Source organism: Neophocaena asiaeorientalis, unplaced genomic scaffold (genome assembly GCF_003031525.2).
Source record: "Neophocaena asiaeorientalis asiaeorientalis breed wild unplaced genomic scaffold, Neophocaena_asiaeorientalis_V1.1 scaffold275, whole genome shotgun sequence".
NCBI classification, from domain to species: domain Eukaryota; kingdom Metazoa; phylum Chordata; class Mammalia; order Artiodactyla; family Phocoenidae; genus Neophocaena; species Neophocaena asiaeorientalis.
In genome coordinates, this window is record NW_020173679.1 from 3,197,657 (window position 1) to 3,210,636 (window position 12,980).

Sequence of the window (12,980 nt, forward strand, 5' to 3'; positions counted from 1 at the left end):
GGGCCCACAGCCCACTGCGAGAGGAGGCCGACGGGCCGCTCCGCCCACCGGCGGCAGGATAAAGGCGGAGCCGGGGGGCCGCGGCGCTTGCGGACTGCTGGAGGGGTTACCTGCGGCAGGTGCTCCAGGCAGACCCAGAAGAGAGAGGACTGGCACGGGGCCAGGCACTACGGGGAAGATGCTGCGCGAGCGGACGGTGCGGCTGCAGTACGGGAGCCGCGTGGAGGCGGTGTACGTGCTAGGCACGTACCTCTGGACCGATGTCTACAGGTGAGCCGGGCCTCCGCGCCGGCCCAAGACCCCCTCCGACTCCGGGCTCGGCCCGAAATCTGGGCCCAAGAAATCCTGAGACCCTCGCCAGACTCGGGGACACGGACAGCCTGCCTCCAGCCCGAGTCGTCCCTCATCCGACGCCCCCGCGCCCAGAAATCCTAAGAACCTTGCCCAGAAACCTGACAGCCCCCAAACTTTGTGTCAGCCTCCCCGGAATCCGGAGACCCTCCCAGACACCCTGACACAGCCCCAGCACCCTTACTACTCCTTTCCAGGAGCCAGACCTTTCACCAGAGTCTTCCCACCTCTCCAGCCCCTCTCCCAGGATGACCTCAGCACCCACTCAGCTTCCCCAGCATCCTCTCCTCTTTCCCTTCCCCGCTCTCCCCTCAGCACCTCCCTTACGCCCTCAGACCCTCCTGGCTCACCACCCGCCTCAGCCCAGCCCCTCCCTCCACTCCCAGTTCCGCTCAGCTTCCTCCAGGATTTGCCAGGGGCTGGGGCAGGGCCAGAGGGGAGCTGCCCAAGGGCGGAATCTGGCCCTAGGGGTTGCCTAGGCTCCAGCTTCGCCCTGTGGGGGCTGCTGGTGGTTGCCTGTCGCCAGGCACTGGCCATGAGCTCCCTGTCCCCAGATGCCTTCCCCTGACTTCACGCTGGGGTTGGGGACGAGGGTGTGAGGTGGAGTCTTTGTCAGAGGCGCTCTCCTGTTCAGGATGCTGTTCCCCCGGCCCTGTTCTCCTGTCCACGAACCCTGGTGGGGTGCAGGATTTCTGAGACAGCAGGACCTGGGCTGGGGGAATTGAAGTCAGGGATCCCCTGCTACCCAAGTGCAATGACCCGTCTCCCCACCATGCATGGGGCAGGTCTGGCGAAGGTGTGGCTGGTGTGAATGAAGGGGTGGAGAGTCCAGGGTGGGATCCTGCAGCCCTCTGTTCCAAGCATTTGAAATGTTCCCCACTGCTGGCGTGGGAGGGGTCAGTGCTGAGAGGAGGGAGCATGCAGGACCCAGGGGTGGGGACCCCATGCTGATACCCTTGGGCAAGTCCCCTGAACCTCTCTGTGCCTTGAGCTAAGCTGGAAGTGCCAAAGTGGCTTACTGCTCCCAAATCATTCTGTCATCTGGAGTGCCCTGCCTCTCTCAGGCCCCCCCACCAAACCCCATCCCTGTGTCTTCCCACACATCCTCCCCAACCCATTGTCTCTGTCGCCTCCAGTGGCCCTGGCGGCCCTGCTGGCCTGTCTCTAGCCTCTTCCTCATCAGGCACTGGTCTTCCCTGAGAGCAAAGGGCCTGATCACCGTGCAGACCAGGGACCCTCTCCACTCATTGGCCCCTGGCTTCAGTTGTCCACATGTAAACCTCAGGGGTGGTTTCTAAAGGTCATAACACAAAACTGGAGTGTGGTCCAGGCCTCAGTGGCCTGGGAGCGCTCCCCTCCCTTGTCCACTCCCCAAGTCCGAACTAGGCACTGCCAGGGAGTGGAACGGGAGCCAGGACGCTCAGGTCTCTAAGCCTCAGCTGTCACCATACCCGCCTGTTTGTTCACTGCGGCACTTTTAGTGCAGCCTGAAAGGCTGGCATGGTGCCTCCATTGAGGGGTGGGGAATAAAGAAGGGGTTCAGGCTCAGGCCCCCTGCCCGCCCTCTGTCCTGGCAGAGAGAGGCCCATCCCGCGTAGAGGCAGGGAGCAGGGGAGATGTGGACTCTGGCAGGGGGCAGACATGTGACGATCCCCTTTGTCCTTTCTCAAGAAACCAGCCGCAGCCCCAGCGACCCTCACCTCCCACCTGCACTTCACCTAAGACTCTCCGCCACCCCCAAGAGAAGCAGTACAGTCTAGACCAGCGCTGTCCAGCGGAAATAGAGTGCAAGCCACAAATAGAGCCACATGTGTAATTTTTAATTTTCTAGTAGCCACATTTTTAAGGTTAAAATAAGCAGGTAAACTTAGTTATAATAATATATATTTTATTTAACCTAATATATCCCAAATATTAGCATTTCAGTATGTAATCAATATAAAAATTATTAATGAGCTAGTTTACATCCTCTTTGTCCTGCTAAGTGTTTGAAATTCAATGTGTGTTTTATATTTACAGCCCACTTGTATGCGGACTAACCGCATTTCAGGCGCTCGATAGCCACAGGTAGCTGGTGGCCACTGTATGTGCTGAACAGCGCAGGTCTAGAGCAGAGCTTCTTAACCTCGGCACTACCTCATTTGGGGCTGGATAATTCTTTGTTGCCAGGGGCTGTCCTGTGCATTGTAGGATGTTTAGCAGCATCCCTGGCTTCTAACCCCTGGATGCCAGTAGCAACTCCCCAGTTGTGACAATGCCAGCAGTCCCTGGTGGGCCAAGTCACCTCCAGTTGAGAACCACTGGTCTAGTGGACAGAGGCCCCTTCTGAAACTAAGGAGACTGGGCCATTGTTACTCCTGATACCTGTAGTGGTAAGAGCGACTGTCAGTATTAATAGCAGGAGATATTAGTGAGCACTTACAGACCAAATGCATTATCTCCTCTCTTCCTCTCCACAGACCTTGGAGGCTGTGCTAGGATCATCCTATTTTGTAGATGAGGAAAGTGAGGCTCAGAGAGGTGAAGCCATTTGCCTGATGTCACACAGGACTCAGGTCTAGTTCCGTGTGGATCAGAACTCAGGCTCTGAATCTCCACTCCAGCCTGTGTGACCCTAAAACTAGCAGGTTGAACTGGGTGCACCTCTCAGCATGTGTCCCTCCCACCCTCCACCCAGGCCATGAGCCCACTGCCCCCGGAGACTTCACCCACTTCCAACTGACCCTCCACTTCCCACTGAGCCCTTCCCCATCCAGACACAAGGTCCTGACCCAAGACCCCACATGATGCCCCAGGGGCTCCAATCTCCAAGGAGACGCCAAGGGACAAGGTCTGGTGGACCCTGGGCCTAGTTAGTGAGGGAGTAGTGTCTTGACCCCTCACTCCTGAGTCACAGAGGCAAGTGAAGAGATCTCAACACCCACCCCTTTTCCCAAGGGCTCTGGGCCGCCTTTCCTGAGATGTACACACGACCTCCTTCCCCTCCAGACACACAGCAGGGGCCTCGCCTGCCCCTTCCTCAGCAGGCCCTAAGAGTCACCCTCCCTCTCCCAGCAAAACTGGTCCTTTGGGGATGATGACCTGACCCAGCCACATTCTGAGTTCTGGCAAGCTATAAATAGATGCGCAGAAAAATGGAAGTAGGATTTTTTTCCTAGAGATTTCCTTGGCCATCACTGTTGAAGATACTTGCTGTTTCCTTCTACCACCCCGAAGTGTACTTATCTTAGGTCTGGCACATGTACGCCTTGTCCCCGCACAATCTCCCCTGATGGTCCCTTTAGCTGGCAGCCGTTTCTCCACTGGGGCTGGCCTGGGTCCCCATCTGATTCTGGAGAGAGGACATTGAGTGAGCGGCACCCCCATGTCGGTTTCACCCTCCCCACTCACCTCGGCCGGACACCGCCCAAGCCTGGAGGGATTGGAGAAGGGGCAGCCTCGGAGTAAATTAATGGGGTGATGGCGCTCTGCCCAACTCCCCCGCAGACTAGGCTGTGCAGACAGCTTCTCCTGTCCCTCCCTGGTTCATGCGTCTGTCCTGGGGCGTGAGAGTTCTCAGTTGGGCAGGTGTCCCCTTCTCCCTGGTGGAGAGAGGTCAGGACCCGTACCCTGAGGTCTGCAGGAGCTTCAGAGCAGAGACGATGGTATCAACTCTCTCTTGCCTCTCCAGGGCTTTCTCCTGGTTACACTGACTCATCATGGGCCCATGAGGTAGGAAGTAGGGGTGATCCTGTGCCCCTTTCTCTGAGATACCCTAAGGCAGAGGCTAACCAGCCATTTCTCCCGGCAGGGTCTTGCCCATCACTCTCTGGCAGAAGATAGGAAAGGTGGTACCAGGGCAGGAATTCCTAGACGTCAGCATAGCAAAATGCTGGCAAAACAGGGCATGGGGCAGTTACATATCCTGCCTCGGAGGAGAGCCTGCCGAATCTCAATTCCTCCGCATCTCACGCCCTCAGCTCGCTCAGACCCCCTCTCTCTGTCTCTTGGTTGGTCTGAGTGTTTTAGAAGGTATCCTTAGGCAAAGGCCAGGGAGGGTCAGCAGTCCGGTCTGAAGCAACGAGGACTCGGTGCCTCCCCCTAGGGTGCCAGGCCCCGTCTCCTGCTGACTCCCCTGCGCACATTCCACTCCGGCCACGTTGGTTTTGTGGATGCTCTTGGCCCTTGAATGCACCCGCCTCATCCCCACCTCAGGGCCTCTGCAGGTGCTGTTCCCTCTGCCTGGAACACTGTCCCCCAGACCTCTGCGAGCCTGGCAAGTCTCAGCTCATGTGACCTCCTCCAAGCAGCTTTCTTGACTCCACCCCATCTCGCAGTGCCCGACCCAAAGCCCCAGTCACTCCCTACCTCATGACTATTGTTTTTGTCTTTGCAGATCTTATTATTTACTTAATATTACTAGCTAACTTATTCTGTACCAGGCAGCCTTCTGGGCACCTGGCACACGCATCTCACGTGTACTTAATAATTTACATGTGTTTAAACCTCACAACAACTTTATGAGTTAGGTGCTATTTTGGGGGAAACTGAGGTAAGGGATGTTTGTCCAAGATGGCATGGCTGGTAAATGGCGGTAGTGTGGAGACCAGGCCCGTGACTGCTCTGCTGGGCCGCCTGCTAGGGCTCGTGTTTTAGGCTCGTCCTCTCCCTACTCACTGTCTTCCTTCTTCCTGTGAGCTTCCTGCCCTCAAGTCACTGAAGGGCCCCTTGGCTGGCTGAATGGATGGATGGCTGTGGCCAGGGATGCATGCGGACTGGCCTATCGTTGGCCTGCCACTGGGCTCTCCAACCCCAGCCTCAAGTGATGGATACCGTTGGACGGGCCGGTGGAAGGTCAAGGGCATGTGGCCGAGTTTGGCCAGAGCAGCACTTGCTCCTGAGAGAATGACAGCAGGTGGCATTCAGGCCAGGTCAGGTGGCCCCATAAATTAGAACAACACCCAGAGCCCTCGACTCTACAAAGGAAGCCCTGCCAGGAGCTGCTCCAGGACCTGGGCATCAGGCTGGCTCCCGGGCAGCGGCAGGGTCCTGAGGGGCAGCTGGCACCCTGTGCTTCGAGCCCACAGCCCCCTGCACGGCTGGGGTCCCTGAGAGCCTTGCCTCCCTACCGACAGGGCCTGAGCACAGCGGCAGGGGCTCACCCCAGTGCCCACCCCCAGCTGGACAGGCACACCTGTTCAACTTTGGGGGAGGCCAGTTTTCGGAGGCAGCTCTGTCTTGCCCAGCCGGGCCCAACCCCATGCCTGGAGCTTTGACTGGCCTAAGCCTGCTTATGCTGGTCACTCACCCAGGAGCCCAGGGCAGGAAGCCAGCCTTTGGTCTCCCCTCTCTGGACCTCTGAGCCCCACGTGCAAAATAAGTAGGGGGCTTCTCATTTGATCCTCTCCCGAGCCAGGCCTGACAGTCCCCCTCCCCCGCCAGGTGTCCCTACCTGAAGGACCTTTAAGGAGAACTGTAACCTCTGGATCCTCTCCCAGGAAGGAGCAACCAGGACCAGAGCTCAGAGCACTTGAGTTTACCCCACACCCTGCCCATCTCAGTCTGTCCCTGAGACTCAGAGCAGGTGCTTGCCCTTTGGGGGCTTCAACACGCTCATCTGTAAAATGGGATGACATTAATACAGGCCTCATGGGGTTATGGAAAGGATGGACTGAGGTCACATGGGCCAAGGGCATGAAACAGTGCCTGGTACATAATACTCAGTAAGTGGTTATCAGGAATTAGTATTGGGTTTATTATAATATTATTAAAACAAATAATAATGAACTATGGCCTCAGAAAGTTTATAACGTTCATGGGAGAGAAATGTTGAACAAGTGTTAAGTGTTGTTTGAAGCACCAGCAAAGGGAGGGAGAGATGAGTCCTGGATCATAATAGGATCAGGGAAGACTTCCTGGAGGAGGTGGCAACCTAGCTGAAGGGTGGACAGGGGTTCACAGTGTGACCAGGACAGGCCATGCAGGAGCAAGTGTACCTGGCAAGAAAGTCGGGACACGTGGGGGCAGAAAGGGCATAGTTTCTCTAGCCTGGAGTGTAAGACTAGAGGGCGGATACATTTAAACTGGGGCTTTGAATGCCAGGCTCAGGTGTTAAACTTTGTTCTGCAGGCAGGAGGGAGTCATTGAAGGTGTCTGCAGAGGGAGTGACCATAGATTAGATTGTTTCTTCCCTCAGCAGAGGGACCTTGGGCAGCTGGAGGCACCAGTGCCTAGTGAGAGAGGCTGCTGAGCTTACCAGGCACAGAAGAAGGCTGGCTGAAGACAAAAGTCATGTTTCGTCTTCACCCATCCCTGTCCAGACCAGCTACCCACCCCAGGCCTCCAGCCACCACCACACCAGGCGGCTCCTGGAGGGTGCTCACCATGGGGTTGCACGCCAGGTTGGCACCCACAGACCCCCTCAGATTCCTGCAAAGACCCAAGGACAGGGTGTTAAACCCAGCCTGCCAGGAGCTGGGCTCACTGTGGAGTAAGCCCCGCTGGTGTTAACAAGGCCCAGGGCAGGCGAACAAGCTGGGAGAGCCAGGTGCCAGCGAGCAGCAGGCACGTACTGCCCTCGAGTCCCAGGCTGAGTGAGCATCCCAGCCCTGCGAGGCCAAGCTGGTGACCCTCCCCACTGACTGAGCGAAGACCAGAGAGGCTGACTGGCTCCCTAGAGGCCACACAGCATTTGTGGGGCTGAGCAGATATTAGGTCACAACACCCAGAATTCTCGTGGCCAGGCACAGTGAACGTCCCTCTTCTATCAATACATCTGACACTACTTTCCAGTCTTGCTCAATGTTCCTTTGGTTGACTCCTGAATCCATTGCCCACCCTGCACCCTGGTGGATCTGTCTGCAGTGCAGAAATGATCACGTCTCCCCTGCTCAGAAGCCTCGGTGCCCGCAGGAGAATGGCCAGCTCCTTGCCATGATCTGGGTCCTCTCCCCCCACCCCTCGCCCTCCCCTTTGCTCCCAAACTCCAGCCACGTTTACCTCCTTCCAGTTTGTTGAACATGCTGGGCTAGCTTCCACCTCAGGCCATCACCCAGGCTGTCCTTGCTGCCTGGAAGTCCCTGCTCCTCTTCCTCTCTTCGCTTTGTCCAAATTCAGCGGTTCTCACACTGGTCCCCAGACCAGCAGCAGCAGCATCACCTGGGAGCTTGTTAGCAACGCACTTTGCTCCCACTGTATATGTGTATCAAGTCATCCTGTCATACACTTTAAATACATACAATTGTATTTGTCAGTTTTTCCTCAGTAAAGTTGGGGGGGGAGAGAAATGCAGTTTCCTCTGGCCCCACCCACCCCATCTGCTGAATCAGAAACTCTGGGGGTAGCCCAACAACCTGTATTTTAACAGGCTCTTCAGGTGTTGCCGATGCAACTCGAATTTAAGAACCACTGATTTAACTAATTCTTAACTATCGTTTAGAGTGTAAAATTTAAACCTCAACTCAAACGTGCCACTTCCTCCAGGAATCCTTTCTTGACCTCCAGGCCAGGGCTTCATGGAACCCCATACGTCTCCTTTAGAGCAATTTTCACAGCTGTAATCACATAATTGTGTAATCCGTCGGAAGTCTTTCTCTTCCAGTGGAACATTTGCTCCATGGGCCCCGGGAACATATTATCTTTTTTGCTCTACCCCCCAGGACCTAGTATACGCCTGGCACATAGTAAGTGCTCAATAAATACATGTTGAGTGAATGAATGACCACATAAGCAAGTCCCCTCTTCCAGCCCTTCCTGCAGCAAACATTTACTTACCATGTGTCTATGCTAAGCCAGGTGCTGGAACAAAAAGAAAAGCCAATCTCTACCTTCAAGGAGATAAACTGCCACAAGGGGAAATAAACATGGATGGAGACAAATCAATTGAGTCGTCAGAGAGGGATGGGCAGTTGCCAGGCAGAGAAGTCAGGGGAAAGCACTACAGGTAGAAGGAGCAGCATATGCAAAATGCATGGTGAGATGAAACCATGCAGGGAGTTGAGAGGGTGGGAGGAGTCGCAGGAAGTGAGGCTAGGGAGTCCAGTTGAGATGCGGTGGCTAAATGCCGCTGGCGAATACCAGGCTACAGAGTTTGGATTTATTGTTTGGTAGACACTGAAGAGCCATTGAGTATTTTCAAGCAGGCAGGTAACCTGATTTCTTTTTTTTTTTAAATCACTCTGGTAATACAGTTTGGGAAACCAGGAAGGGTGGGTCCATTCATTCGTTTATTCCCAGAATATATATTGAGCATGGTCACGTCCTGGGTACTGGGCTAGGGGGGGCAGTGCAGATGTGGTCCTAGCCTGTCCTTCCATCTACATATCTTTAGCCTCTTTTCCATAAGCAGGAGGTCATGGCCACCACCATCCCTGCTCTACTTCCCTCTGTAACTTCCTAGGCCCCTCCCTGCAGCATCCAGGGACAATCAAGGTGGCGGCAGTCCCTGGCTCTTGGGTTTCTGCAGGGGATTCTGAGAGGTTCTTCCTGGGGAGGGAGGGAGGCAGCCATCCGGAGCCACGGGGGGACAGCCACGGGGGACAATAGATGCCTTTGTTGCTTCTGCCAGGGCCGCTGGAAGAATAGTTGTTTGCTCAACTCAGAGCAGGACTGGTGCTGGGGTGGGAGGGTGTGAGTCCCCAGAGCTCCAGTGTGGGTGGGGCATTAACCCCCAAGCCTCTGCAGCCTCCTCTAGTTTCTAACTGGCTCAGAGGAATGAGGGTGGCAGGAAGCATCACTTATATCTCACTATTGTCAGAATCGAGGCCCTAAAGATTATCCTGCCCTGTGAGTTTATAAAGCAATTTTTTCTAAATAGAGTTGTATGCAGAAACCCATTGTATGAGACAAGATGAAATAATGTGACTCTGCTTAAAGGGAGGGTGGGGATCTGGCAGAGAGATCCCCAGCTTTTCAGCACCTCCTCCCTACCCCTTTGTCCAGGCCTGCCCCCTCTGTGCTCCCCAGACTCCAGCCACCTCTGACCTGGTCCCATTCTCTCATTTTACACTTGATGAAATTGAGAGAGGAGAAACGCCTTGCCCAAGGCCACCAGCAGGTTGATGGTCAAACCCAGGACTACTCACTAGGGGAATGTTTCCTAGATCTGAGCCTACAACTGCCCAGACTCCCGTAATTTTTACCAAAAGCATATTCTACCTCTAGTACCATTAACTTAAAAATTTTCTTTAAACCAACTCTTATTTTTGTTATAACTTTAAGTGGAATTCTTATATGATTACCATAAATGCCCAACCTTTATCACTTGCCATAAAAGATAATACATTTAATAAATACATAAGTCTTCTTTTAAATTGTGCATCCATGTGTCACCTAAAAGCATCTCACATGGGTACCCACACCTCCTTTTGGGATTTGCTGCCTGGAGCTTCTAAAAGGTTCACCTCTGTCCTGCTCAGCTCCACCCTCTTTGCTGAGTATGTGTGATGTGCCAGCCGTGTGCTAGGCCCTAGAGGAGACCAGACCCTGCCCTTGGGGGCTTACAATCCAGAGGAAGACAGACACCCGGGGTAACACCATGAGGCAAAATGCAGGCACCCCGTCCCCCGTCCCCGCCGAAGAATGAGAGACAGGAGGGATGGGCGGTCGTCCTGCATCTTATGGGTCGGCAAGTGGACACTCAGAAGGAGCGAGGGACACACTCAAGACCCCCTCGGCAAGTAAGCGGCAAAATTGGGCTTGAACCCATATCTTTTGCACATGTGCTCCCAATCCAGGGTTTCTACCCAGACTCTGTGCCTCTCCTAATGCTGGATGTGAATGGAGGGCAGCAGACCACAGCCAACAAGTGTCCCTATGATGGGCTGAGGAGTTTAGAAGGGGACAGACCAGAAACAGAGTGGTTCTGGAGCTTCTTTAACAAGCTCCTTTCCCAGCCCTGGACACAGGCTGCCTGACCATTGCCCAGTGGTCTCTCCTTCCAATGCCCGAGACCAGTGGTCTTTGCCAGTAACTCCCACAGTCTATGGCCTGGATCGAAGAGACCCTGCCTGGGGGCCTCTGCAAACTCACACTCAGGGCCTTGGCCATCTCATCCCAGGGCTCTAAGCACCAGAGCGCGTTGCTGCACATCTAGACCAGTGATTCTCAAAGTGTGGCCCCTGGACCAGCGGCACCAGCAGTTCCTGGACACGTGGTAGAAATGCAAACTCTCAGGCCCCACTCCAGACCTACTGAATTTCCGAAATGCTGAGAAGGGGCCAGGCAATCCATGTTTCGACAAGCCCTCCGGGTAATGCTTTTGCTGCCACTGCTACTGCTCCTGAACCTTGAGAACCGCTGGCCTAAAGCTCTCATTCAACCCTGGTCACTGTTTACAACTTCAGCTGCCCCTCAGGCATGCCAGCCAAACTCTCTGGGAATGGGATCCACAGATCTGTAGGCTTCAAAACAGTGAAGATTTAAACAGCACCCCCGATGATTCTGTTGCCCGATCACAGTGGAGGACTCTTCGGGAGCCCAGGAACACCAGACCTTCAAAATAGCAGTTGTGCCTTTGAGGCAGACACTTGTACCTGTATCTTAGTCCCAAATCCCATGAGAATCCACCTAAATCCCTCTGAGCCCTTTTCAGCCTTTAGGAACCTTCAGACGGGGTGGGGGGTGGGGCGCTGGAGATTTAGCAAAACTGTCAGCCCTGGGTACCTTCCTCCTCTGTTATCTCCCTGTCCTTCCTGTTATCTCCCCTTAAGCCAGTGTCTTAATCTGCTTGAGCTGCGGAAACAAAATGCCACAGGATCAGTGGCTTAAAAACAAAAATTTATTTCTCAGAGTTCTGGAGGCTGGAAGTCTGAGATCAGGGTACCAGCATGGTTGGGTTCTGGTGAGGACTCTCTTCCTGGCTTGCAGCCAGCCGCCTTCTGGCTGTGGGCTCACATGGCCCTTCCTCAGTGCACGAGAGATCACTGTCTCTCCCTCTCTCTCTCCCCCTCTCCTCCCTCTGCCTCTTCTTACAAGATGACCAATCCTATCAGATTAGGACCTTACTCTCATGACTTCATTTAACCTTAATTATCTTCTAAAGCCCTATCTGCAACTACAATCAGATTAGGGCTTCAGCGTCTGAATTTGGGAAGACTCAAACATTCAGTCCATAGCAAGCAGCTCAAACCAGTTAGTTTTCTGCCCTGAAATCTTGATGGCTTTTCAAGAATTCCAAACATATTTCCCTTTCAATAGAAAACCACTCCAGAACCCCAAGGAATGACTCTCAGAGAGAATTCCAAGCTGTGAAAGCTGTGACAAAAAGTAGGGGTCTTTGTGAAAGAGCCAGCCCACGCTTGCCCCTTGAAGACCCGAGTTCCAGGCTTCTTCTCTGTGCAAACCCAGCGCTTTGACACCTGCCTCCTCTCTATCAGCCGAGGTCTCCTGGCCTTCAGCTCAGACGCTGGACAGGGGTTGGGAGACAGGGTTCTAGGCCTGGGACTCTCTTTGCAGCAAACTCATTCCTCTGTCTGAGCCTCAGACCTCCACCCATACAGTATCAGGTGGCTCCCAAGCCGGTTGCCTGTCAGAAACACGAGGAAGCGTGTTAAGAATTCAGATCCCCAGGCCCCACCCTGGAATATTCTGACTCAGTGGGTACAGGATTGGCCCAAGGAATCGGTAATTTTTTTTTTTTAGGCCAAAAGATGTTTTCATTAGAATACAGTGATTTTTTTAGAAATTAAAGTATAGTGAATTTACTATGTTTCAGGTGTACAGCAAAGTGATTCGGTTATATCAGTTATATGGACACATATATGTGTATATATAGTCTTTTTCAGATTCTTTTCCATTGTAGCTTATTGCAAGATATTGAATATAGTTCCCTGTGCTATACAGTAAGTCCTTGTTGTTTATTTATTTTACATATAGTACTGTGTAGCGGTTAATCCCTAATTCCTAATTTATCCCTTCCCCCACTTAAGGAATCTGTAGTTTTAACAAGTGCCCTCTTCACTACCAGGGATTACCGTACACCTGGTACTGTAGGGAGACCAGGCAGCCTGGGAGTGTCCTTGCAGCCTCGTCCCTCCAGGAGTCTTCTCCTGAAGCCCCTTGTCCCACCTGCCCAGGGGTCCCCGTGACCGCCCTCCTCTCTCCCTACAGCGCGGCCCCAGCCGGGGCCCAGACCTTCAGCCTGAAGCACTCGGAGCGCGTGCAGGTGGAGGTGGTGCACGACAGGCAGCCTGAGGAGGTGGCCGCCGACAGCAAGCAGCGCTGGCCTCTCTCGCCCAGCACCACGCTGCGGCTCACCATGAGCCAGGCGAGCGCCGAGGCCAGCAGCGACAAGGTACCGTGGCCGGGGAGGCGCCCCTGCGAGGGCCGCGGGAACTGGGGACCGACGGTGCTGGCATCAAGACAGGCTGGACCAGCGCTATTGATTGAAGCAGCATGAGGGCCACACGCGTCATTTTATGTTTTCTAACAACCACATTAAAAGAGCAAAAAGAAACAGGGGGACTTAATTTTGATATTTTTTCCTTAACTCCATCATCAAAATATTATCATTTCAACATGATATCAATGTAAAAAAATTAACAAGCTAGCTTACATTCTTTTTTCACAAGTCTAAACCTGCTGTGCGTTTCACACCTGTAGCACATCTCAGTTCGGACTTGCTACATTTCAAGTGCTCAGTAAACATTCGC

General features: G+C 53.8%; 1 protein-coding gene across 2 annotated transcripts in view; it reads left to right on the forward strand.

The window, feature by feature from the left end:
- Positions 1 to 102: 102 nt before the first annotated feature.
- The window catches only part of PADI2 (peptidyl arginine deiminase 2), a 45,216-nt gene continuing 32,338 nt past the window's right edge, over positions 103 to 12,980 (forward strand). Inside the window, exons 1-2 of one of the 2 annotated variants that reach the window (XM_024749914.1) lie at positions 103 to 270; positions 12,439 to 12,622. In XM_024749914.1, the coding sequence (XP_024605682.1) occupies positions 179 to 270; positions 12,439 to 12,622 (276 nt within the window). In that variant the 5' untranslated portion in view covers positions 103 to 178. Of the gene's footprint in view, positions 271 to 12,438; positions 12,623 to 12,980 lie in introns of those variants that run through there. The other variant, XM_024749915.1, reaches the window with a different exon arrangement.